The 27594-nt window shown below is 43.1% G+C and overlaps 1 protein-coding gene across 1 annotated transcript; it reads right to left on the bottom strand.

Moving 5' to 3' along the window:
* Nucleotides 1-819: 819 nt before the first annotated feature.
* Nucleotides 820-27594, bottom strand: atosa (atos homolog A). The gene is made up of 12 exons (XM_072380252.1): nucleotides 26295-27594; nucleotides 9592-9776; nucleotides 9199-9395; nucleotides 7530-7655; nucleotides 5448-7299; nucleotides 5024-5149; nucleotides 4253-4341; nucleotides 3246-3342; nucleotides 2985-3143; nucleotides 2731-2799; nucleotides 2154-2353; nucleotides 820-2075 (listed from the first exon to the last, which is right to left on the bottom strand). Exons 1-12 carry the CDS (start codon nucleotides 26323-26325, stop codon nucleotides 1922-1924), a joined length of 3285 nt encoding a protein of 1094 aa, XP_072236353.1. The 5' UTR covers nucleotides 26326-27594; the 3' UTR covers nucleotides 820-1921.

Raw genomic sequence — 27594 nt, 5'->3', positions numbered from 1 at the left:
TCTGCAGATGGTCCAGAACGCAGCAGAATACCACAGGAACTTCAGAACGGAAAAGATTATTTTTTACAACCCCCTACGATTTGAGAATCTCACCACTGTGACCTGTTTGATCAGTTTGAAGTTAACCTTTCACACTACAACCTTTTGAACCATTTCAATGACCTGCAGTATAGAAGCAAGTTTAATGTTACAGTGTGTGGTGTTTGAAAAGAATATTTGAAAAGCACAGAGACTGGCGCGTCTGATCTTCAGTCAGCCTAAAATAACACGTCACCCCTCTGTTCGTTAAGCTCCACTGGCTTTAGCATACTTTTTGCGCAAGTTCAGCCCAATCATTTCATTCCATCAGTTCATCTGTGTTTGTAATTATAGTTACAAATAATTCACTTGTATGTTCTTTCTTGTTCTTGGAATATTGTTTTTTTTTTTTTTTTACAACTTAATATCATTTGTAACTAAGAGCAAACTGTGCAACACAGATGAAAAACAATCAGTCGGTACTGGATGTAAAATGCAAGTATCTATAAGTTTTGTTTTGTGCTACAGTTAGTCCTTTTCTTGGCCAGGGACCACAAATGGAGGCCATCTGCAGAAAATCAGCTGTCACACACCCACACATCGTCCCTGGTACATGTGAGGAGTGTGAAAATTATGCTGCCATTCCCAATTACTCATTTACACCTTTTTTAGGCCTTAGTCAGTGTAAATACTGTTATTTTCAAAGGAATGTTGTAGGTCTAAGATCAAAGACTTTTAATTCCACATACAGAGATGCAGTGAAAATCGAAAACCACAAAGAGACGAAGCAGATTTTCAAGATTGCTTTAGAAGATATATAGATATATTTTTTTTCAGATTTGAATATTAATGTCAAAAATACATACTATGATATACAGTTTGCACTACATCATCTTAGCATGACAGACGTCACAAGTAGTAACTGAAAAAATTGTTTAAATATTAAATAAACTGATGTAGTAAACTGAAAGTGAATGTGTAAACACTTAACTAATGTTACTCTTTCTATTGCAACGTTTTCAATAAAGTGGTTTTGTAACAGTACAAAAGTATTAGAATATGACTATTTTCTGTTTCATTTCCAGTTATAATGAGGGAAAAAAAATCCACAGTGCACTTCTGATGTTCTGCCGTGATGCTTTCAGGTGAATCTATCGTGTTAGCTTGTTCGGCGTCTTTAGTGGTCCATGGTTGGTGTTGCACCACAGGCTGCCACCCAGCTCCTCTTCCACGTGCACGCCCTCTACTCCGAGCTCAGGAATCACCGGGTCATGCAACTGAGTTCACTTTCAGCAGTCAATCTGATATTGAAAGACAATTGGAGTCTTACCATTGAAATGGTATCGTATTGAATTAGAAAGAACATAATAGATTTTAACAATTCTGAGGTTCAATTAACATTCTGATTTGCTCTAGCAGAGTAAAATAGCCTGAGCTCCGTTGAATACATTTCAAGTGTAACTGCTTCGCTGGACGATGATCAGTTGTCTCTACTCTCCTGCCAGACGCTGGAGGTGATACACACAACAGCAAGAAACAAATTACCTATCGAATCTGGTAAGAACATCTTGACCAGAATTACAAGATGTCAAACTTTTCCTATGAACTGTAACTTTTAACCAAACCCCTCTGTTCTAAGGTTGAGCACTTAACAGAGAACAAGGCGTATTTCTGACAAGTCTTAGCCAAACCCTTTTCAGTTTTGGGTGACTGTAGAGATTGAACTTCAGTTTCTGGACAGTGTCCATGAGAGGAGCTTGTTGACTGCGGTCCTTAAACCTCATCTCTTTTCATCTATAAGCCTTGGGCTTATGGGCTGAGTCAGAGTCTGTCGCTGGTATCGTGGTGTAAGTGAAGCTTCAGCAGTGGCCTGCCGGATGGTGAAGGGAGACTACATCAGGCTTCAGCAGCGGGAAGAGAACGGTGGGTCAATGGGGGACTCCGTGAAGGATTGTAGCTCATAAGCAGCACCGCTGTCCACCTCCATGGACTTCCTGGAGAACAGCAGACGGATGTCCCTATGGAGGTAGATCTTCCCAGACTTGGAGCTCTGGAACCTGAACCAAAGAGGATAAATAAGGGAGGCGAATTTCCACCACATCAACGTACAATCCTGACCATAACGGCCATCTCACCTCAGATGAACGAGGTAGCGCAGGGTGCGGCCTTGGCCCAGGGTGATGGGCCTCCTGCTGGTGTGATTGTTTGTGTCACGGCGAGCAGGAACAGAGAAGGTTCTCTGGCGTAGGAAAGTCTGGTGTCCAGCTGGCATAGCTCGTAGGTCGTACATCACAACAAACATCTTTACAACCGTCTTGTTAGGGTTGAATAAGGTCTGAGGAATCAGAGAAAACAGCAGGGTTGAGACTGACTCTTTGTGATCTAAATCAACTGAACAATAAACACCAGATTCGACTTGAAGTCCATAAAATGAACAAAAAACTGTACCTACTATCCCAACAGTTTTATTAGCATGTATAGAAGAAATCACTTTTCAATTTAAAAAGGATAAGTATTATAAATGAATAAAGACAAAGGTTTACATTAGAAGATGAATTTTCCACAATGAGCACTAGGGGTCTCCTTTTTCATGTGTTACATGATGCAATCTGCTCTTTGTTCTCTGCCGAGTGTAAGCTTGGAAAGAGGCTCTTTATGGACATAAGTATTTTGACATTCATAGAACTGAAAAAAAATAAATAAATCCCTTACCACTTGAATGGTTCCTGAAGGAGGTACACGGTAGCCCCTTTTCCCCAGGGACTCCAGGTTTATCACACCCTGTAAGAAAAACATAACAATCAGAGTGTGACAAGCAGGGTGTACAAAAGGAGCTCACACACTGTCTGCAGCAATCCAATTTATATGCTCAACCATGCAAGGTATTAAGAAAATGAAATAAACAAAAGAGAGAGAAAAAAAAAAAGGAGGCAGGTTGGTCTATTGAGTGGGAAAAGTGTGCTCACCATATATGGTGAGGGAGCATTGTCATCAGAGACACTGTAGAATGACACATCCACAGGTAGGGTCAGGTGACTCGGGCAGAAGGATCCGCTGGCTCCCACCTCTGCTGTGAAGCCTTCCACTGTCCCCAAAGGCTCGAGGCGGTAGTTCAGCACACACTCCTAATGAAACGGAGTTCCATATTACGACATTTCTCACAGCCTGACAAAACTTTAGGGATTGTTTTTTCTAAAGAAATGGAAAAGACAGATGATGTGTTATACCTCAAAGTTTCCCAGCAGGCTGAGACTGGCAGGTGGAGCGCTGGCGCTGAACAGCTGCTGTGACTCATCCGTGTACCCCTCTCTCTTTGGACACACGCTGAAGGGTTGAACCACACATGCTTGATCAACTTGTTTTCCAATGAATTATCTAACACCTTAAGGTGCTTGCATTGCAAACATTCCTTTTATGTCTGTACGGAACTCTATCACTGAAGAGAACATTACCTCTGACTGACTTATTTGTTTGTAAAAAGAAGCAGCATCGGCCATAAGAACAATCAGAAATACAGGTTTACGGGTCAGATACAATCAGATATCAAATAACAGTTCACTTCTACACACTGTCAAATGATCAAAATTAACTTTCAACCCAGAACGCTAAACTCCTCAAACATCTGCTTTATGAAGAGCAGCAGTGAGCTTCCACCCACATCTGCTGTGTGTAGGCAGAGGCATAAATCTGAGTGTATATAAAGCCAACTCAGTTCTGACTGCCATTTACAGCCGAATGTGAATGCAGTCACGCTGCAGCAGAGCTCTCAGCTGATGGCAGTGTGAGAGGAGAGCATAGTTTCCCTTCAGAGTTGTTATCGTCTTCTCACACACAGAGGACTTTACACTGTTCATTAAATGCCGTTTTACATACACTCGTCCTTGGTTTATTTCAAAATGTAGCGTTTCAGAATAAATCACTTCAATTAATTTACCCCCTCATCAGCAGACCTCATTCCCTGACTGCAAGACTATCGCTCCTCAAGGTTTCCAAACCTCTTCTCTAATCTAAACTCTCACATGCAGCTGAAATGCAGCAAAAGTGAGAAAAACAGGGGGACTTCAAATCTAGACCAAAAGTAAGAGTAGCCAAGATGGCACCCAAACACACTGATGATGTTGGAAGAAACTGTTAGTCAAAGAAAAAGAAAAAGAAAAAAAAGACCTTAAATCTTAATTTGACCTCAGACTATTGCAACTACAGTCACAGAGCTCCCAGGTGAGAAAATGAGTACCTTTTCCCAGAGGCCCAAGGCAAACCCTTACAGCCAGTCAGAGAGGTGTCCAGGTCAAAGTAACCTGTTTGAGTTTTCCTCTGAGGAACCTGCAGCAGACACGAAGGACACGATTAACACAGAGCAGCTGAGTTTTTACTGACAAAGAAAAGAAAATGGAAAAAAAAACTTGGATTATTAAACCCAAAGCTAATAAAATCTTAAAGCATATTTTCCATTCTAAAGTGATGGATGGTAACACTATATTAACATGCAACTGTATTCTTTTTGCCATAGTGTTTGTGAACTTGTGTCTCTTAGTGTGTGTGTGTGTGTGTGTCTGTCTACACTGCAGGTTACAAGTCAGTGAACTTGATCAGACGACAGGAAATGGCGATATTGAAACTTGCAGCTACAATTTAACGTGGTTGTTGAGGCGGAGATGAGTCACATGCCTTTCATCCTACTGTGTATGTGTGTGTGTGTATGTATCTGTTTGTACATTAACTGTGGATAACTATTCAGTAGCCCGACAGCAGTTCAAAGAAAGACAACTGGCAGATATTTCACTCTTTTACTGACATTGCTGAACACTCTGGGAGTAATGCTTCGCGTGGCTTGGAATAAAAGGAAGTAAGACTGCCAATCTTTGATAAGTCATTAGGTGTTAAACTGCGCATGTGCTGTTGCATGCTAATGGAGTGCCAATGCAACACATTTTCATCTAAAAATGTGTCACAGTGCAAATATTAATGCTGTAAATGAGTATGTGTGTGTGTGCATGTTTCTTACAGGGCTGGAGAGCAGAGGCAGGCCAGTGCAGGGGTGGAAGGCCTTGGTTGCTGTGGCGTCTAATGAGTGGCGATTCTGTTTCTTCCAGCTGTTGCAGGGACGCAGAGGGGAGGGACTTTGAGGACGCTAGAGCGCAGAGATGGAGAGATTAAGACAGAAAAAGGGGAAATCGTCCTCAGCTCTGAGACTATGTATATTTGTTTTTACTGCAAGCTTAACATGGAGTTATCACCAGTTAGCTTAGCATAAAGACTGTAAATATGAGCTGTGTCCAAAGGTAAACTTTCTTTTCCTGATTATGATCTCTAATTTGTTCTACCTGCACAAAAGCTGATGTGGAAATATGAGTAGGTGTGATAATCTGGAGCAATTGCTGATGACTGAGGGTTTATAACACAAAAGAACACGGACAAAAAATACTTACGAGGACAGTAGGAGATGGAACCATGTCTGGACTGGAAGTGCTGGAGCCTCCAGACTCTGAGGGTGCCTGGTTCTCATCCTGGAAGGCAGGAGCCTGGGCTTGCTGCATCTGCATCTGTATCTGCATCTGGGGCTGAGGCTTCCTGTGGTCGTGGCTTCTGTTACAGTTCATGGCTGAGCTGGCATTATCGTAATTCCAGCCAAGTAACTGGGCATTCCTTTGACTATTCTCAAGGTCAGGGGAGGCATGGGGGGATTCATGGCTGTAGGGTGTCCTGACTCGGAGCTTTTCCTTTGAGGAAGCTCGTAAACGCTGACCAGTCTGGGTGTGGGACTGGCCATTTATTGAAGGTTCTTCAAGTGTAAACTCAGCACCGTTTTGGCTCCGGGGAGAATGGCATTCGGTCCCGGGTCCGACTTGGCGCTTCTCTGTGCAAATGGGCAAGTTTGGGGCAGTGCTCTGTGCACTGCCTCTCTGAGGTTCGTGGCTGGGTACGTGGCCATTGGTGTAGCCATTGCTGGCAGTGTGTGATGCTTGCGGGGCATGTGTGGAGTGCGAGTATGTGCGGACCGTGTGTGTGACTGTTGTTGTGTGCATGTGGTGCACAGTGCTGCCACTGCTGCTGTGCCTTGGGGACAAAGAGGGGACATAGAGTCTCTCCTGGATGAGCCTGGTAATGTCCTGCACAGCCTGGGCAATAAGGGAGCTGTCTCTCTCCTTTTCTTTATATCTCTCCCTCTCTCTTTCCTTCTCTCCATTCTTCTCCTCCTCTCTGACTCTTGTCTCAGTCATTTTCAGCTTTCTGCAGGCTGCAGGTTTAGGGGAGGAACCCTCTCGTTTGACAAAAGAAGTTTCAGTTACAGGTGTGTTGAACGGGGCGGGCCACACACGTCCCACAGACTCATAAGGTGGTATCTCAGGCTCTTTGGTCTTAGTGGCAGCTATAGTGTCATGGTTACTGCCCCACATGGCTTTGGGAGAGTTGTCAGAAGCAAACAAGCCGGGAGGGAGTGGCGGTGCGGTCGGGTCACAGAAGTTGAGCCTCTGTGCAATGCGAGCGATGACTTCCTGTCTCTCCTGCAGCAGGGAGCCAATCAAGGGGTTTGTCTCAGTTGCAGCAGGCCGTGGGGAGGGGCAGCGGGGGGGCTCGGTCATGGAGAAATGCTTAAAAGCTCTCAGAGGCTCAGGGATGTGACCCTTTGACTTGTCACTGCTGTTGGTACCAGAACCATAGTCATCCACTTGAGTGGGATCAGATGAACCATTGAGGGACGAATACAACCACTTCCCTGCTTTACTTGTGCTAAGTGGGGAGGGAGAGCTAGAGCGGGAGGGTGTTGGGGACTGAGAAGGCCTGTGGAATAGTGGTGAGCCCTGACGCTGGGGGAGGTTGACCTGTGGAAGCTCTCCATTCTGATACGTGTGGTTTTCACCAGGCTCGTGACCCTTCTTGCTGTATGGATGTGGCACAGCAGTGTGAGGAAGGCTGTTAATGGGTATGTTGTTGATGGGTAGATTAGGGATGGGCAAGCCATTGAGAAGGCCAGACCTGGTCTTGCTGTATATGTTAGAATTATGATGGAGGTTGTCTTGGCTGGGATCCTGGCTGTTTTTGAGGGCGGACAGGCAACCATGGCTGTTGAAGTTTGGGCTGAGGCTGGGCGTCTTGCTGTAAAGTGGAGGCAGACCAGTATGGATGCTGCAGGCCAAGGTGGGATAGGTGGGTTGTCGGGGGAGCGACTGGACACGAACCTGCAGCGCGACACTCTGGGACACATTGGGAACAGGGAAAATGTGCTCCGATGGTGGTTGAGAAAACTGCCACACCAGATCTTCATCAGCAGCACTGATTCTGTTGGACAGCCAATTAGATAAGCCGTAAAAATTTACATTTTAAAAAAGCAAGAATCGCCAGAACTGTAATTCAACATCAAAACATACACAGTACACAAGATGTAAAGCTGCCAATACATTTCAAACAAACATACACCTTCTCTGGGTTCCTGTAGCTTTAATACTTTAATCTGACAGTGTGACCAAAGAGCCTTCAGCCCACTGGTGTCAGTGAGTGTTCAGTCTGACCTGTACAGGATGTTTCTGGGGACGATGCCATGGGAGGCACTGAGCCAGGCGCTGAGCTGGGAGAAGAAGACATAGGAGCGAACAGCCAGTAGCAGGGTTTTCTCCTCAATGAAACGATCCCCGCTTCTATTAAAAAACACAGATAAAAAGAGATTGAAGTGTGCCAGTATGTCAGGTTAATGAGAAAATGGTCAGGGGATGTGATTCTTTTCTTCCCACAAAAAGAGTCTTCTGTTTGTACATGTGTGAGTAGGAAAGTCGGCCAAGCTGTCACACCAATTAACCTACAGAGTGCCACACTAAATACATAAAAAGATCAGGTTTCCAACGATCATCATTCTACGTCTTATTTTCTTTCTATAGAATGCATTCTTGTGGTCAATTTGAGTTTTTCCTTGTTTTGAAGCTTTTTGATTTCAGTCCAAAACATTACGCTGCACTGAAGGGTTTTTGTTAAGCTTCATACAGTTTTTATTGGCTACATACACTTACCTGCTAAACAATAAAGCTACTCTCAGGTGAAGTGATAACACTGATCATCTTGTTAAAATGGAATTTCATGCTGGGACAACTCGACTCCTGGCATTCATGTAATGTTACTTTAACAGGTACTACCCCTCCTTAACATTGTTACAAACAAAGGGCAGCACATGGCAACGGCACTCCCTGACGGCAGCAGCCCCTCCCAGCGGGACTTTACGCTTCACCACGCTGCAGAAACTGCTCATGAACGCCTCAAAGAACATGACAAAGAGTCCAAGGCTCTAACTTGGCCTCTAAACTCCCCAGCTCCCAATCCAATAAAACAGTAGTGGGATGCGCAGAATCAAGACCCATCCACTGAAGCTCCACTCTGCAGCCAACAGAACCCAAAGGATCCGCTGCAAACACCACATGACAACTTTAGGTCCTGGATCCATGCCTTGACAGTCAGAGCTGATTTGGTGTCAAAAGGGGAATCTGTATGATATGCAGTTGTTTTTCTTTTGTAATGTTGCTGACTGGTGTACATTTTCTTTTGATATCTTCACTTAGACATTGGCACAATACTCTATTATTACCCAAGGTCTAGAGACAGTGACACAGAGGGTTTAACATCATGATGTCATATCACTATGACCCACGTTTCAGCCCATGTGAAAGACACTGTGTACTTTAGCACTCATCACATGTCCTGTATATACTATGTAAAGACATTAATCTCTACTGTAATGTCTCAATCTACTCTTTTATGTTCTATAATGAATTTGTTTCTTATTTTTGAGATATGACCCAAATACTGTGTTGTTGATGATTCAGTTGGTGTTCCTGTCGAAATGGCAAATAAAGTTATCTCAACTCGATCAACCTCGTGAGGTTTGTTTCAGTGGCCAAAGCCAGTTGCACAAAAACCTGTGTGCTTAAAATCATACTGCATGAACAAATTGGAATCTCAAAGTAAGCAGGTTATGTAAAAGCTGTGGTTGGGCAACCAGTATGACACCAATGAGTGTAGGAAGTACAACATACTGTGTGTGTCTCTTGTTTTTGTGTTGCTGAGCACATTCTTGTTCATCTAGATATATAATGTGTGTGTTTTATTTACTCTCAGATGTGTACCTTTCTTGAATTGCTGTATCTAATATCTGAATAGCACAAATGTGTGTGCATGTGCGTATGTGTGCCTTACTGTCTTGGAACTGGCTGCAGGGTCCACCTCTCCAGGAGCAGAGCATCTTGTTTGATGACGGGGTCACTGATGGGGTCACTTGGGGGGCACTCATCACCATAGCAACAGTCTGGCAAAAGCATGACCTCGATCATGATGGGGATGCTGTTCTTCCAAAGCAGGATGACCTCAGAACGAGTTCGCCTCGCTTGCCGGCACTGGACAGACACATGCGCACCACACAGAAAGGACAAAGGTTAGCGATCATTAGCAAATGTCAAACAGAACCTAATATTTAGGGGCAAAGCAGATGGAACGTATGTTTGGTTTTTTTCTCTTATCTGCAGCATTAATGTTAATGAAAACACTTCTGATTATTCAAAGAAAGGTGAGAGAAAAAGAAAAGTGTGGTACCTGGGGCAGTTTGTCGCTGCATTCGTGCTTGTGAAAAGGAGGCATGGCTGACTGGGCTGGCGGACAGTGGAGCCCCTCAGTTCTCCCCTTCACAGAATATTCCGGTGTCCTTCCCTCTGTGATAAGCAGGGTTAGGAGCACAAGGAACTCCTCGGCATCATACTCAAAAAACTCCTCTGTTGCATCTAGAAAAGACAAAGAAGCAGATGGTAAACATATTCTGAACAGAAACCAAGGAAACAGTTGGAGGAAAGCGCACACAACTATTAATGAGCCTATTCTGAGACCCATCCTGGGGCAATAAAAATGCCCCAGTAACAGTGGACAGCCCCCTGTATTGTTATGATGCATGTCTTTGTTTAGGTTTTTGCTTCAATGGATATGGATATTTAACTGTGGATGAAGAGGCTTGCTTAGAGAAGGGGTGTGGGGGAAGGCAATGAGTGACACAACTTTTCCAGTTTGGCAGCTTCAAAGAAGTATATTTAGACCTTCCATGTCAGCTGAGCTGAGGGGTGAAGTGACACACTAAGTACTAAAACACTCATAAAACATGAGAAACACTGAGTGATGATGTCACTCATGATCACTGTCAAAATATTTACAAACAAAAACTAAAGCAGATACATGAGAATGTGTAGGACAGAAACACACCGTGTTCGTCACAGTGTGGGTGGTGCCGACAGGACAACAGAGGGCTGAATCAACCTTTCACTGCTTCAGAACAGACTGTTTCCCTCTAACTTTGCTAAAATGACCAGCCACAAAGAGGTGACTACAGTATATATAATATAATATAATATAATCAACTAGCTGTCACAATAAAATTAGGGCTAACACTGGGCCTTTCATACATCATTATCCACAGTAGCTAAATCTATTTCCAGTTATATTAGGTGCAAGATTCAGGTTGTTATGGATTAGGTGACTTGTGAAATGTCACTAAAATGCAGATGTAGCTTTTAGGTTCATCATCTGCCATCACGAACACAAACAAAATCCTGGGATTTGTGTTACAACTGAAGATTAGTTCTTAAGTGGAGTATTTTTAGACAGCTGTCTTCACTCCATCTCCTTCTCCCCTTCAGAGAAAACTCCCAGAATCCCACAGGAGGTCAGCTACAACACAACAGCACAGGAAAAATAAAAAAAGACAAATAAAAAAAGGAATCACAGCTTTCTCTCTGAGGTGCAGAGCTTGACTGCTTGTAACCTCTGAATTTCAAAATTTTTTATTCAGATTCAATCTGAACTCAAGTCAAATTTAGGTGGAAAAACTTGTATATTTTCACTCCGACACGTCTGGTCCGCATAAGGACAAAAGTGCAGTTGCACACAGCGCCCCCCCCCCCTCACCAAAGCCGGGCCAGCAAGAGCAGAGTCCCTGTCAGCTGGCTCCGCTGGAAATGGGTATATGTATCTCAGTCAGCCAGCCAGTCACGCACATTCCTCTGAGGGAACTCCTCCTACATCCCTCTGAGCTGCTGCTGCACGTGGAGAGAGACGCAGTCCAATACAAAACAAGAGGAAGGAGGAATGGGAAAGGGAGGGGGGGGGTGTTCTGTTAGCCAGCTGTAGGCTGAATAAACGCAGGATGAAAGAGATGAAGAGGGAGAGGCTATATTCAGGGACAATCACCTTTTCTTTATGAGCTGGAATCTGAAGGGCTTAAACAAAGGGATCGAGAGACCAGCAGTGAGTGGAATAAATAAAAAAGACAAGACCAAGGGTAATACATGATGACGGTCAACATTCAAGGTCACAGTCCATTACCTTTACATGACGGCTTGCTTGCACACGCTGGATATAGTTTGCTCTGACAGGCTTATTTGCAGCCAAGGTTTCATACTACCAGTCTGTAATGGAAAAGCTCTTGTTCCTGAGGATAGCAGGATTTGGGCTAAAGGTAACGCTCTGTTACAGAGGCCAGGGTCAAAGGAGAGAGGAAAGGGGTGGGGGGGGTGGGTATAGAGGACTCTGAGAGTTGGTATTTCAATAATAACCACCAATGAAAAACATACACAGACACAGATTCATGACTGCACACTGGGTGTCAGATTGCTCTCTTAAACAAAAGGCAGTCCCAGGGATGCATACACACACAGCCCTACAGTGCACATGGCAAAAAAATAAGATATACGCATGGCAACAAAGACATGAAGCTAACAACAACAATGTAAAAAAAAAAAATAAAAAATACCAACCCCCCAACAGATTCACAGAAAACATACACAACAACACACATGTGCTGTGCAGGACAAAGGACTAGTGATGGAGGCTTTGGTTAAGGGGCCCAGTCTGCATATGCTTAGATCAGAGCTGTCATTCATTAAGGCACTGTGAGGCCTACACACACAAACACACACACACACACACACACACACCGACACAGCTTAAACCGAGGTTCAGAGATCAGGACGCAGAGAAACGCAAAAAAGGCAAAGATGTGGAAAACATGCTGAGACCTACTTTCGTTGTGTCCCCTTTAAACTCCAAATTATACATACATAAAATATGAGAATATCACAGATGCTGAAGCTTGCTGTCAGGCATCTATCACCCCACAAAGTGTGTTTTTATGACTCCAACTGGTTATATGATTTGAGAGTTTTTTTCTAACAAATGACATTCTTCATCCAGACTGCAAACAGAGGTTCACATTCAATCCCTTCTCTTTCTCACCGACACGTGATCAATTCATTACTGGAACTCTACCTCCTTAAACAAAAACATGCAGTCACTCGTTTTTATATACGTGCACATGACTTTGTATTTTCTGAGTACTTGATAAATGCAAACAGAAAACAATTCAATAAGGAAACCATAATCAGGTTTAGGTCCAGTGTTTAGATAAGAATACTTGCTGATGCTTGCAGCATGTAATGGACCCAAATCAAAATACAGAAACACTGAATGGAAAAGCGCTTCCCCCCCTCTCCAATGGGCATGTGACCTCTATGTCTCTTGTTAACGTGCGACGTCGCTTATGTAACAGGTCAGATTAAGATTCAGGCATCTTATTATTAGATCTGTGACCGCCTGCCACCCAGTACAGCTGGAGTCCCGCCTACAGATCAGCCGGTTCGGCGAGCACAAACACTCCCGCACACACCTCTCAGCTGTCTCTGCGTCCGCTGGCCAACAGATCAGTATAGAGTCATGCGGGATGGAAAAGGGCCTCCAGGACAGAAGCAGAGAAGGTCAGCCTTGATATCTAAACCAGCACAATCCTCAGAGTTTTTAAAACACTCACATTTGTATTATTCACATAATTCATTTTCATTTTTTTATTTATTTCTATTTATATTATTTTACATATTTTTAATGCTTTTTCTGCTCACTGCTGCAATGCTTTTATTTTATGTGAAGCACTTTTAATTGTTTTGCATGTGCTATACAAATAAATGTATACAATAAATCCAATAAACACGTCAGGAACTTGACGCCACATCTGCCTATGCGCTGCATCTCCCGTAAAAACTGCCAGATTCCTGTGCAGTTACACTTGCATGTAGCATTGATTCCGAAGTTGCGCTTTGCATACATGTACCTGGGATCAATTTTTACATTTAACACCCCGCAGTGTTGCAGTGTTAACAGGGACACAGATGGGAAGACAGAGGGAGATGAGAGAGACGCACACACAGACATGCAGATAGGACGACCCATTAACGCCAGCACTGCAGCCGCACAATCGCTGTGTGTGTAGTCGTCTCTCTACTGCAAAAGCTGCTGCACAGTCTAGACATAACCACAAACGTTCACACACATGCTTGCAGCTAATTTGAATGCAGTGCAAGCATCCATATGGCCACCACTCCCATCCTCATCTGTTCAACCAGAGCCGGGTGTTGATTGCTGTTTGTACAGCACCATGTTTAAACAATGATTACCTGCATTAATGACTAATCTGTAAGAATTAATTAACTTTTTTTTGCTCAATAAATGGCAGAAAATCATTCCCACAGAAAAAGTAATAATCTTCAAATGTTTTGCTCTGTTTTGTCTGATGTGCAACTGACTCTATTTTCTAACAGAGAAATATATTCTTATATGAGAAAAGCTGGAGACACCAACCATTGTACATAGAAAAACCGGACTGAATTGATATGATTAGCAAAACAGACACTGTAGTGTGCTATGTTAGACAACAGAGTGTTAGTGGGAACACAACACTGACAAGTTCACCTACAGTAGGACTGCTGGTGTTCAAAGACAGCATGATAACATAAAGGAAGTCAGCAACCACATGCAATAGTTCAGGAAGAGAGACAGAGAAAGTCTGCAGGGTAACTGGTAGAGACACACGAGTCGGCTACAGGCGGATAGGAAACAGGCACGGTTGGTTTAAAAGGCAAACAGGAAGTCTTTAAAGATCTTTCCACTTAACTTTTTCAGGCAAATTTTAGGAGAAGCATTTGAATCTAAACACACACAAGCACACACACACAAAAGAGCAAACTGGTGGCATTTGCATAGTTTCACTCTATTAATGTCAAAAGACACGCAAAGGAGAATGTTAAACAACATGAGAAACTTCCACCCACAATACCTGCCTCAGAAACTATTACCAAGATCATTTACCATGAAGTTTGACTGGCTTAGAATATAAAATTCAAAACTCTTCGGCTTACCTTTGTACGAAATACCAAAGCTTTAACATTAAAATAAACAAAAGCTGTAAGAAAAACAAGGCTTTTTGTGGGAATGGTTCCAGAGGTGCGCCTACATCTGTCCCCAGTAACCGCTGAGCTCTCACTGAACAAGATTCTAACTACTCTCAATTTTCTCAAGATGAAAAATGATTACAGATAAAAGCAAATACATACTGATCTTAAGAAAAACAAGGCAAAAACAAGAGAGGGTTTCTGATATTTCTCAGACTTTGAACTCAGACTTTGAGGTCTTAAGCTGATATATATATATAAAAGACATTTGATTTCTTTGGAGGCCTGCAGTCTCTAGATAACCGGACAGCTGAAAGGCTGTGCATTAAGGCAATTTCCTGGCAGCTTCAGCGCAGCAGTGGCAGCAGGCTGCAGGGCTCGTTGAGGTGTGTCAGCTTAACACACAATGATATCCATCTCTCTGACGAGAATCAAACAGAGAAGGTTCTGCCTTCTTAAAAATACCTTATTCAGATCGAGCACACGGCCAGATGTCCTTAATGGGAAAAAGTTCAAACTCGAGGGTGTTTTTTTTGTTGCACTTCAGGATGCTCAATTAGTCGGAAATTACAAACACGGTTACCCACCGGCCAGTGTTACTTCAATCTACTCTCTCTCTGCGCGAGAGTGTGAAATTAGATAAATAAAAATGAAAAATCGTTATCTCCGATTGTGTGCTGAGGGTTCTGAATAATTTAAATCCTTTCCTCTTCAAGCAGAATGCCATACACATCACTGAAGAGAGTAGATGGACCAATTAAAACAGTCAAGGACATCTAAGAACCATCATGGACACTAACAATTTTGTAGGGTTTTTTTCTACTGTTAAAGTTCAGCTGCTGGGACATAAATTGCATGTTCTGCAGCAATGTGAATTCATGCCAAAAGAGACCCCTAAATGTCACAAAGTAGCATTTAAATTCTGTCCTGATCACATGGTAGCTCATAAGCACAAATCCTGACATTTTTACCAAGGGAAAAAGGGAAAAAATAATCCCACAGCCTACCATTCTGACGCAGTTTAAATGCATACACACGAGGGAGAATAGGAGATAATACTGACACTTCCCCCATGATAAATCACTGTAGCCCCTGCCGAGATAATTATAGACACAACTTGGTTGCTCTTGTGTTGTTTTTTTCTTTTTTTTCTCTTTTTAATTTGAAAGTATAGGTTTCCAAAGTCGATGACTTTGGCAGGCAGCAACACAAGTTAAAAAAGGCTTTTAACGCCATGGTACAGTCACATTTATCATCAATTAAAAAAATGCAAGAGAAGGTTCCAGGAGACAAAAAGTTACTTGTGAAAACACTAACAGGCGAGAGATTCTCACTTCCTTTCTATATACTACGACTCTTCTGCAAAGCTATCTTTTTCACACATAAGTTCCAGGCTCCTCCAAAGACAAGCTGTGGACTTTTAGAAAGGAACCCTAAGATTCACAACAAGGAGCTGCCTAAAATCTACAATTTGAGTTAGGGGTTAGGGTTAGGACAGTCATGAAAGTACACATCCACTTTCAAAGTATTCAAGATGCACTGGTTGTAAAGCAGGTGGTGGCTTTGAAGCTGCTCTTACAGCATTTCTGGCCCCATGGGAATTATATGCAGCATTTTTTTGCTCCGTGGCCAATTCTACAGTATGAAAGAACATATTTGGAGGCCAGATCACCAGCAATAACAAGTACACTATATCTACTTCTCCTGTACTTGTGACAGATTATAAAGCTCACTCAAGGTTTTCCTTCCTCTCTGTTCCAATGATTGCTTCAAAGGAGGTGGGTCCAAGCATGCTGACAGTCCTAAAGAACACATAACAGCATATAAAGGCCTTCTGGGCATCTATTCCATCAGAGAGAATTGCCCATTCTCTGTAAGCATTCAGACTAGTCGGACTACCCACTGTCATAATATCAAGATTCCAGACTTGCTTGTATCGTTGAATTGTACTGGCCCCACAATTCAATTACAGTTCAACTTTTTATCATTTTATGCATCTAAAAGACACATATCAGTATATTGCCTCCTCAAATTACAGTATAATTACATTTGGTTACTCCTCAGTTAATCAAGGCTGCTCTTCAGTCAGATGGCTAAATGCGCCAGAAATTGTGATTAAGAACTAGCCAATTGAGACTACATGTCAACCTGCAGCCACTTAAAGCATTTTCTATTCAAATACTATCCCAAAATCCTATCCTATCTATCCAAAGCCATGCGAGCCCTTCAGACTGCCCCAACTTCAACTCATTTAGTGCTTTTCTATTGTTTAAAAGCACCATAATTTCATTTTCCTGATTTCACAAAGTTCTTTGGTGTTCCAAATGTGACAGTGTTTACAAGTTCCAGGGTTTAAGTACAAAAAAAAATCCCACTTAAAAACAAAATACACACACGCACATAAAAACAAAAAACACTGCTGCTGTCAACTCTTTTCATGTTCCTCATAATGGCTCTGAAAAGCTGGCAAAAACAATCCATCATCATTTTTGACAAGACCAAGAAGCCTCTCAAGAAGCTTGTCGTGACTAGAAGAGTTTTGTGTCCTCAGCTTCCCTCGTTGAAAACATTTACAGACAGTCAAGTGAAGTCCACGGGTTTGGATAACTGAATTAATGTGAATTAGGCACAGCTGACCCATTCTTATTAGGCAGAGGAAACTAAGAAGCTCAACTTACATATATCTGACCTCTGATTCTGTTAAAAACTATAGATCATCCACAACTAATTAAGCAGGGATAAACAACAGCAGCTTTTCTTATACAAGATCTCACCTTGATGGGTGCCATCAAAGAAAACAGACACACAACCTCTGTCTTCTCTCTCTGGCTGACTGACCCGGGACTGGAGGAGAGCAGCGATCAACAATCACAACTGCTGGGCAACGGGGGTGGTGCCAAGGCAACAAAGACACTTTGTTAAACTGTGATTGAAGAGTGTCCTTATAGGGAAAGAGTAGGCAAATATGCATTTATATATGTGACAGTCGGGTTCAACTTAACATGAGTGTGTCTGAGGACAATTAAAGCTCCTGCTGTGCTTAAGAGTGAGCCCTGATGTGTGCTGGATACATACTCTGCTGACTGTTGACAAGATATCTGTTGAGCTCTGACTCTGTATCCTGCCCTTGACTTGTGCACTGAGACTTGTCTGTCTTGTCTTTTAAGCCGTTTATGTCGTCATGCTTGCATTGTGTGTGTTGGGCTCTAAGTGTCTGAGTGTTAATGTCACTCTTGTATCAACAGAGAGAGAGTGTTTGTTGGTTTTTTTTTTGGTCCCTGATGAAACCTCTTAGGGTTCTTGGTAACTTCAATTGTAATAACAGGATCGGCTATGTTTCTACAGTGTTTTATACGTCACTGCCAGGTCACCTTTCCTGTTTTTGTCTGCCTTGAGTTAGAAAATGAAATAGCCTGGAAGTGATGGTGAAGTCTGCCAAAAAGCTGTTTATGCCAAAAGACTGGCAAGGATCACTGGTGAGAAAGAGATGATCTAGTTTTGACTTAAAAAAGACAAACAAAGCACATTTGTTTTAAATCGCTGCTAGCGCACTGGTTGACCCCGTTATATTTCATTTCACTATTAACTTGGCTGCCAGTATATCAACCAATAAACTTTGGACTTGGTCTGTCAACCATTACTTAACTCCAGAATGTTAGATCTTAGTTTCAGAGTTTGTCTCGGTCAAACTTTTCCAGTTTCCTCCCACACGATTAGCTAAATGTTTCTTCAAAACTATGGACTCTGTGACGTGCGTGCGTGTCTGTGTGTGTGTGTGTGTGTGTGTGTGTGTGTGTACACCACTCCCACTCTGCAACACAAAGGGGCAGATTCACAGCAGACATAGCAACAAGCCCTGATTGGCTGAAGGGGCGTTATTACAGTTCCAGCTGAGAAAAATCCTTCTTCTGTTTCTTGAACTCAACTGCCATTATTCTCCCACTACCAGCAAACAAACACACACTCGACCCGGACTGACACACCACCTCGACTTCTCTCTCACACACATTATCTTCAATCAGAAAATAAGCTGTTGTTCAGCAGCTGAGCAACCTCAAACAGTAAACTTCTGGCTTTTTCTTACCTAGGAGTTGATTTTTATAGAGCAACTAGAAGCAGTTGAAATTATAGATACATGGTCATACCGAACAGAAGCTTCAGCTACAGCTCAAAAACGTTTCTCTGGCTCATTTGGCTCAGAAGCTGAGAAGAAAATTGTTTGTGAAACGGATAAGTGAAACCATGGAGGAGGAAAGTTCAAACAGGTCTTTGATTAATTCAGTATGGTGACCTGCTGGATTCCTTTGAACAGCTGATCATATTTCAAATTAACACATTGCTACTGTGCGCGTCGTACCATTAACGTTAATAACTGTCCCAACCTGTCAGACTGCTGTCTCAAAATGTTAAAAGGGTAACTCGCACATGACGCCAACACATTCAGCTACCAGCAGACTAACGGAAGGGAGTGCATGTAAGAAAGGGGCTTTTCACTTTGTCACTAAAATGTCCTCATTTTCATGTCTATGGGCCCAATTATACGTATCTGTCGGCATGCAGAGACACAGCTGCAAGCCATCATTCTTTTGATGCAATGTCACCAACATGGAGCCTGCTTGGAGAACAAGTTCCAAACACGGATTGCACCAACAAACAGGTAAAGTGCAACAAACCGGTGGAGAGGCAGACAGCCACAGAGAGACAGAGCTTCACGTAGTTCTAGGCCACACATAAACCTTTCCATACGCGTTTTAACTAGGTAAATATACACTTTTGAACAGTTTTTGTATGTGGCTGTCAAGCAAAACATTTTACATTGTTGCTTTGTGTTTGTGTTGCACTTACCACAACAAACATTCATAAAGAATTATTTTGGCAAGCAAATCCTATTTAAAATCACTTTCTTATGCTTCTTATGGTATTAAGCAAGCACTGCGTGATGAAAGCACCCGTAACAATGGGAGTTTATCAGGGTTAGGTAACCATGGTTCAGGGAGTACAACAACTCTACAAGATTTCACTGCAACAAAAACTCTGTGGAAGCTGATTTCAGTCGCCAGTACGAACGGTACAAACGGGTAAAGTTAGCTCGTAAAGCTTTTCTGATCTGATGGAAAACTGCACACTCGCCACCAAATAATTACGGCAAAGGTAAAAATTCATGTCCTAATCTTGCTGCAAAATTCCCAGCTAGGAATGAGATGCAGTATGCTCTCTTCATCTTCAACACCCATAGCAACTAAAGTCCTTGAGTACGGTACTTCAATCCCTTATCATTTAAATCAGGTGCTCTGAGGCTAAATGCAGAAGACTGGTTACAGTGGATAGCTTTCAGGTGTACAAAATGCAGCAGACTGAGTAAAGCGTTGAGCAGAGGAAGCTAAAAATGTGTTCTCAACATTTTCCGGAGGCAAAAAAAAGAGAAGGACCTAAAAAGAATAAGCAAGAAACATCTTGTGGCTGAGGGGGACTAAAACATATGTGGTATTTAAATGTCCATAACAATTAATCACAACTCCCTTTCCTAATCCTCTCATCTATCCTGAAATGCCAGTAACATTATCTTCAAAGGTTTGTTCTGCCCTCCTCAGTGCTCTTTTTGGCCTTATCTGCATGCGTTTCAGCTGGCCCCCCAAAAAGCCCCAGTTATTCAAGCGAGAGTGGTCGTTTACAAAGTCATTGTCTATTTAATGCCAGTTATATAAGTTGGACTGGAGTGGACTGAATGCAACAGCACAAGACAAGGTAGACAAGGTGGACAAAGTGGGAATTACAAAGCCCCAGTGGATCCAGGAGTTATGCAGAAGCTTAAGTAAGCCTTTACAATGTATACTGCGGGATGCATTTCAAATCTTAGACTCCAGATTAATGTTTTCATTTCATAAAAATATGCTTAACTAGATCATGTTTATCAGTGTACTGGCAAGAGGGCAAAAACAGTATGAATTCACTATTTCTTTCTGTGTTTTAAAGGTATAGCCCTTTTTCTACACTGCACGATACAGCAATACAGCCACTTGGCTACAGCATTTGAAAATTTCAGCAAGCAGACTGTTGGTAACAAGAAGACACTGGGGCAGTAGGACAAGCCAGCCCCTCACTGTAATCAGAGCCATCCTGTCCAGCACCTTTGACCTATCCAGTGCTGCAGATGCCAATTTCGAGTCCAAATGAAGCAACCTGAGCAGCGTAGCATCAAATGAAAAGTGTGTCAGCTGTGACGGAGGCAAACTGACTTGACTGGTGAATGCAGTTAGCCACAAAAAGCAGAACAAGGCAGTTGTTTTGGCTCGGCCAAAGAAAACAATCACCTTGTTGTAGGCAGAAACGTGCCGAATGATTAATCTGCTAAAAGGCCAAGGTTATAGCTCCTAGAACCACAAATTCAACAGCATTCACAAGCTGCATTGTACCATATCAAAAGACAAGAATCTAGCCCATAAAAAAAGTAAAGGGGGGAAAAGAACATGAGTCCAGTTGAGGAGGGCAGAGAGTCAGCTGATTTTCTGGGAGAATTAAGCAATTCTCAGGGTGATATGGGAATCTTCTGACTCAACACTGAGCTTGGTTGTTTGCCTAAAAGGGTTCAGATGAGACAATGGAGAAAAGGAAAGAGGAGATTTGTGATGAGTCTGAAATCAATTCAAACCCACACTGCTGTTAATAAGCAAGGTTAATGCATCCTTAAAAAGCCCTTAAGGTGCTCTTTGTTAACAAAACCCGAGAGTGTGTATTTGTGTTAGCGATAGCCATATTTCCACTATTTTGATGCTATGTCTAACCTAGTCTAACCTAAATCTTTATGAGTTGAATTGGCACAGACAATACTTTTCATTGGAGACAGTCAGGTAAGATTTTCTTGCCGAACCTTTCTATTCAGCTGGCTCCATCTTCATAGTGCTGTCTGATATTTAAAGTCAGAATGATCGGTTATCGTATTTTTCTTCTTTTTAGTACTCAACCTCACTGGCACACTGTCAACGCGGGAACACAGGCACGGGTGAGAGATATAAGCTCAGTGGACCTGACCAAAGTGCGGCTTCGGTGACACTCTTTGTAACCAAAGATGTGTGGCGTCTGGAAAAAGAACATAAAACTCAGCCCTCTTCAGAGTCAGCCTGGATTGACACGTCTACATTAACCACTTGTTGGAAATCATGGCATATCATTTTATAAATGTATTTTTTTGCCAGATGCACTTGATGCATATTCAGAAGTGAAAACAACTGACACATTATGAAATGGTATGTGTACTGTGTGGCAGAAGGCTGAGCACACTCATGTGTGACCTGGCTTTAAATGATCGACTCACCTTTCCTGAGAAATTAAGGCCATCGCAAACATATCAGCAAATGATCTTTCTTTCTGGAACAATGAATGTTAGTACATGAACCAATCTGTCGGAACCTACTTCTTTCATTCCTTGGTTTTAGATTGAAAGTCAAGCCAGTTCTATTTCTGTCAATCTGTTTTTGACTAGATATTATCAGGGTGTGAAGTGCTAAGGTGTGACAGTAGCTAAGGACTATTTGATGCGACACAGAGGAGAGGAGAGGAAAAAGAGAGGAGGGGAGGGGAAGAAGCTACGATAAGTAAAAGAAGATCAGTGAAGCAGTGAAGCCAGAAAAAAAGAGGAAACTGTCAAGAGGTTTCTCCTCCTTCAAGACTTTATAGAGAGGCAATAAGAACACATCCCTTACTTAACACACTCATATCTAAACACTGCTGAGAAAAACATCAAGCTCTCAGTTAATTCTCCCAGTTACTAATATTTTGGAAGTATGACGTTGAACTGCTAAAAATACTTGTGACAAGCGTGAGAGCCTATGTTTTTCTGTGCAAACTGTGTTACTCCAACAGAAATTACAGCGCCAATTAAGCCGATCTTGTCGTGTCACATATTGGACTAAAACTATGAGTCGAATGCAGGATGCAGTACAGAGGGCACCTGGAACCGATTGCTCCTGGAGATGCAGTCCCTAAAAGGGGAAACATGCTCTGCATGTTGTACACACCCCATTGAGTCTGTTTTACATTAATTTAAAAGCTTCTATGAAAAGTGAAGGCCGCCGTTTTGTCTAATTCATTCAGACTTTTTATTTTAAATCAGCAAAAGTAAAACAGGAGACAAACTTAACCCACCAAAGACAGAAACAAGGACACAAAAACTGAGACAAAGAGACACAGACATCATACCCACCTCACCTCACCACCCCCACCAAGAAAAATCACCAGGCCCAGATGGCTCTTCCTGTTCCTGCAGTGCTTACTGCTGGTTGGCTAGGAGGAGCCACAGGGGCGGGAGGATGTAAAAAGCAATGACATCACTGGCTGGCTCAGTGGATCTCTGGCAGCAGAAATATGACCCATGCTGCTACTTAGAGCTTCGGCCAGACCAGCACCAAGTGTGGACGTTGTTATTTTTGTTCGCCCATCGACTGTGTTAACAGCGAACATTAATAAGGAGCAGATGTAAATAGCAACTGCAAAAGTCTTCACCTGCTTTTATGTCTGTGTGAGAGCAGGTGAGTATGCTGCAGTATGCCTTTAGTGACCTTTAATAAAAATCTACACTATCATAAAAAGAGCATTACTGGACTGGGAGGACTGGGTGCACAGATCCACTCAGCAGCTAGACTAGGCTACTTATAGTCAAACCTGTCACAACAGCATTGACTTAGGCTGATTACACCAGCCATGTGCCTGCACAACATTGGTATTCATTGCGAAAGGCAGATCAGAATCTGGATACACAATGGAGAGTCCAATATTCATATTCAGCAGAGGTGGGTCAGCACATGGCAGCAGTTATGAAGTAGAGAAGGCGGCGTGGAAATGCATTTATGTTGACCTAAACTAGATGATAAGATTAACAACACCGGTACGTCTGTATAAAAAGGAATACCCTGAGATAGGCAAAAGAAAATGGGCCTCTGAAATATCACCAACAAACAAGCATAAGTTGTGTTTACTTCCACGGGGAAGACTCAACATGGAAAAGGGGAAAAAACATACATACAGATGGTCTCCAACTGTGTGAGAGGAGTAAAACAGAGGAGAACACCTGTTATGGCATCCTCCTGCTGTGGGGGTAAATCACTGCTGAGGAGGAGGCAGAGACAATAAAAGACTGGACAGGTGCTTCATAGGACAACAGTGTGCTGCTCTGTGTTATCTGGGTCTCTTGTCAGTGAGAGTGTACACTCTGATCCGCTGGCAAGCGTCTGGGACATCTCAGGGCAGCTGTAATCTGGCTGAGCGAGAGCACGGCAGAAGGAGGGCAGCATATAAGTTGGGTTGGTGGGGGAGGTGGATCAGTGTTCAACCCCTCCTTTAAGGACCAATGGCTCCAAACAGGAAGCACTGCCATACATATAACATTACAGGGAGCAGGGACACAGAAGTGAGGCTTGCCAGCTCACTGAACCTCTACAACATGACCAGTTCTGAGATCACCTCAGCGTATACAGTTTAAAGTGTGTCTCACATGGGAAGATTGAGAGCTGTGATTGAGCATACATGAGGAAGAACTCAGTCACCATTCTTCAGTCATTGCTCATACATTTTCCTATATGATGTCAACATCTAATGATGTGGTTGTGAAGAGGCCCACAGCTGTGCACAAACAGAGGATTTAATGGCGTAAACAATTCCAAAGTGGTTTTGAATCATGTACATGTGGAGACCAAACACAAAAACATGTCTTTGTGACATGTAAACCCGAATTTAACCGAACTTCAGCAGCAACAGCCTGAAACTGAATATGATAACCCATGTTTTCCCCAAATGGCGTTAAACAGGTCCAGAGTTTTCCATAGCGATCCTTTATGGGACTTGTAAAAGCTGTCAGTTGAGCCACATGGTTCAACAGTACAGCGCTTATTAGGGCCAACAGCAATCTGTTGCTCACTCATTCTCTGCCTCACTCGCTTTTTTCCTCACACCCACATGCACTCACTTGCAAACACACACAAACACGCAGTCCTGACTCATAGTTAAACTCTCTGAAAAACAAGGGGGTCAGATGACATTAGTTAGGCCCCTGAACAGAACATAAGTGCGCCTTTTCTCCCTTTACAACAAAAAGCATCGTTTGCCAGATGCTCAAAAGAGATGATGCATAAACTTGGAGGAAAACACTCCTTATCGGAGGTTTATATGTTGTGCTGTCATCAGGAGCTGAAACTTTTTAAGATGTGGACTAATACTGCTTCTGTCAAACTGAGAGCACAGCAAATCTTTATTAAACTGTGTTTTTACATAAATTACAAAGAAACAGCACAACATTTGGACATCAGCCTGGTATGGGAGCCTGATTATTTAGGTCAACATCCACATAAATAAGGATGTGAGGTGTTAGACCAGACCAGTTTCAGTCATTTTTATATAAAGGTGAAAAAAGGAAATCAACGTACTGATTTTAATCACCTCATCAAACACCCAAAGCCCTGCAATGACTTTTCACCACCTGAACGGGTCAGAGTTGGACTCATCACAGTTGATGCACATGTCTGGACTTGTCTAATTCCTCCCCTCAGACTTAAGACAACTAGGCTTTCCAGCACCAGAGCTGTTAACCTGGGTGCTCTGTGCCCACCTCAGCCATCCAGACTACTGAATAAACAGCAGTGTCTTTCTCTGGGAGAGGAGTGAGACAAGAGAAAGAAGGAATCTAGTCTGGAAGCAAGCTGGTGTCTCCACCACAGGAATAGTACTTCACGTTGAAAAAAGCATAAAAAAAAAACAATAGCACCACAGTAACTGTCAGTCAAATAGGGAACCACTGCTGTGGAGCTGCTCCTACAGGCAGAGGCTTTCAAAATTTAAAGATGACAGTGAGCGGGCCAACCTGGCGTCCTCGAAGGGTAACGATAAATGGTAGCAATGATTTTCAAGCCAACAATTCTTAGTCTTTTGGCTAAAAAAAAGAACAGAATAACACAGAGATGAACTGTAAATCAACAGCATTGTTTGTACTTGCCGTTCGGATTTGACACAGCGTTTTGAGCTGCAATTTTTAGCTACAATTAAACTATAACGTGTTCATCATCATTACGCCCTCTATTCTGGCCTGTCACATCTCACAGTCCCCCTGGGTCTGTGCTGCTATAAAAAGGCGCCTACAAGTAAGCCAAGGAAAGGCAAGGGTTAAAATTCTGCGTCCATATGGGGCACATGATTACTGTGTGTTGGAGTCTCATTATCAGCATAGTGTGTTCAGGGGAAGAGCCCACTCAGACCAGTCAGCAACCAGACTGCAGTTTCATAACATATGTAAACAAACAGACTCCTGCTGATTGACCACAGCTAATCTGATCATGACAGCACACAGTGGTCCTTCACTGCTTCCAAGTATGGTGCTATCTGGTGTTGACTGATTCAAGTCACCTAACTCTTAATCACAAACAATCACACTAAACTTTTAATAGTATTATTTGGGACAAAGATTTAGGCACCAAGACCCCATTGCAAACTCAAGCAATAATAAAATCCTCATAATTACACAGAAAAAAAAAAAATCCAGGTTGTCTCCTCTGTCCCTGTTTTATCTCTTGCTGCAGATACACCGAGCTGTAAACAGGTTGCAGAGCATAAGGCAAGAGCCTTATTTCCACAACAGGGTGGGTGTCAAGAACATTTTGCAGCAGTCCTGTGCAAGAGACTGTCAGAGACGAGCTACTGGAAGAGGGAACAGTAAACAGTATTTGGCAAGCAAGCAGTCTGCAGGTTATATATTGATAGAGGGAAGGGGTGGGGGGTGGGGGGGTAAATGAAACAGCTGACATTCGTGTCAACACTCAAAACTAGAGCAACAATTAATGGAGGTTGTTTATGTACGTCCTCATTTACTCGGGTCAGGCTTTGTTAATTCATATAACCAGTGACCAGCTGTTACATAATTCTGATCTGGCCTGATTCTTTGCTCAGGGGAATGGGTAAAGTCACTCATCTAAAGCCCGATATGTACAGCTTGCCCACACATGTCAACACCCCAGTCCACCCCACAGATGAGTGTGTTTCTGAGTGCCCACATACCTCGCTCGGGCTTCATGTTGTCCAGTGTCATCTGGTTGTCTTCAGGGTCTCCTGCAGGTTCTTCTCTTCCTCTAACACACACAGCCTTAACAGCAACACAACGGTGTCTGGACCCCCAAACCCTCTGTGACTCAGAACTGCTGTAACAGCTAAGCAACAATATCAGCTGTGAAGCCTGCGTGTTGGTGCCAACTGACCCCTATCCAACAACAAAGCATTGCTTTGTTAGCATGCTCCTGTACGCTTCCATCGAGTCGCACTGTATTGTCCAACTGACTGACACAAAGACAGCTGATAGCGAATGCCAGTTACTCCTAGCGTCAGGTAATGGAGTTGTCAATCTGCCTGCTAGCAAGTAACCAATCGATGTACTAGTAATTTAACTAGCAAGCTGGCTACTCCTGCAGCCCGTCTCAAATTCCACCACCTGAGTCGTAGTTAAGTCGCGATTCATCTCTGTGCCTCCGCTTGTATAATGCTGTCTCCTCGTAACGACACTGCCAGAAAAGGGACTCGCTAACTCAGCAGTGCTAGCTCGAGAGCAAACTCGACCAACTAACCTTAACGTTACTGAATAGTCACGCATTTGCTGGTAAACGACCACCCCCCAATCATCTCAACCACCACCGTAGCACAGCTCAGCTACAAACACCGATGACAGTCGGTCTCGGTATATTTTTTCGCTATGACGAGAACATTTCCCCCCCCCCCGAAATTATTATCGACAATATCAAACAGATATGGTCCACTTTCTACCCATCCATAAAGGTCGAACCGCCGCCATCTATTTAGCGTGTGAAACGCCACCCGCGCTGACTCCCTTTGTGATCTTCATTAAAACTTTTCAAACCGTCAACAAACTGCCTGACAACGACTGAACGCTTCAGTAACAACGGTAACGTCGGGCGCGAGCGTTTACCGAGTGGCACTTGCTATGCTAGCGCTGACAGGCCACCAGACTGCTGAAACAAGACGACTAGTTCGACACTGATATTATTCTGGCGAATGCAGATTAAGGGAACTGCGAGTCCGACTAGTCGTGATGCTACAGTCAGCCTACCCTCCTCACTTCCCTCCCTACTGCTTGTCAAAACAGATCAGCGCAGTTCCAGTCACGTGTCCCAACAACAGCCCGCCTCGTCACTTCCCTCTCGGACCAGCCTCGCCTGAACTTGCAGCCATAGCAACCAAGTTAGAGTTGGTACCAAAACTTCTGAAGAAGAGCCGTCGTACGTCCGGATACCAGACTTAAGAGTGAAATCCCGGCCTTATGTTACTTCTTAATAGCTCTGTAGCGCTA

The sequence above is a fragment of the Leuresthes tenuis genome, unplaced genomic scaffold (genome assembly GCF_036924035.1).
Source record: "Leuresthes tenuis unplaced genomic scaffold, fLeuTen1.0.hap1 SCAF_2, whole genome shotgun sequence".
Taxonomy (NCBI): domain Eukaryota; kingdom Metazoa; phylum Chordata; class Actinopteri; order Atheriniformes; family Atherinopsidae; genus Leuresthes; species Leuresthes tenuis.
Note: the sequence above shows the minus strand (reverse complement) of the source record. Positions and strands in the feature narration are given on the sequence as shown.

Coding starts and splice junctions, on each gene's coding strand:
- atosa (XM_072380252.1), bottom strand. CDS start 26,325: ATGACACTGGACAACATGAAGCCCGAGCGAG. Junction 5,150..5,447: donor TTCCATCTCCTACTGTCCTC/GTAAGTATTTTT, acceptor TCTGCGCTCTAG/CGTCCTCAAAGTCCCTCCCC. Junction 2,800..2,984: donor ATGCTCCCTCACCATATATG/GTGAGCACACTT, acceptor TTTTTCTTACAG/GGTGTGATAAACCTGGAGTC.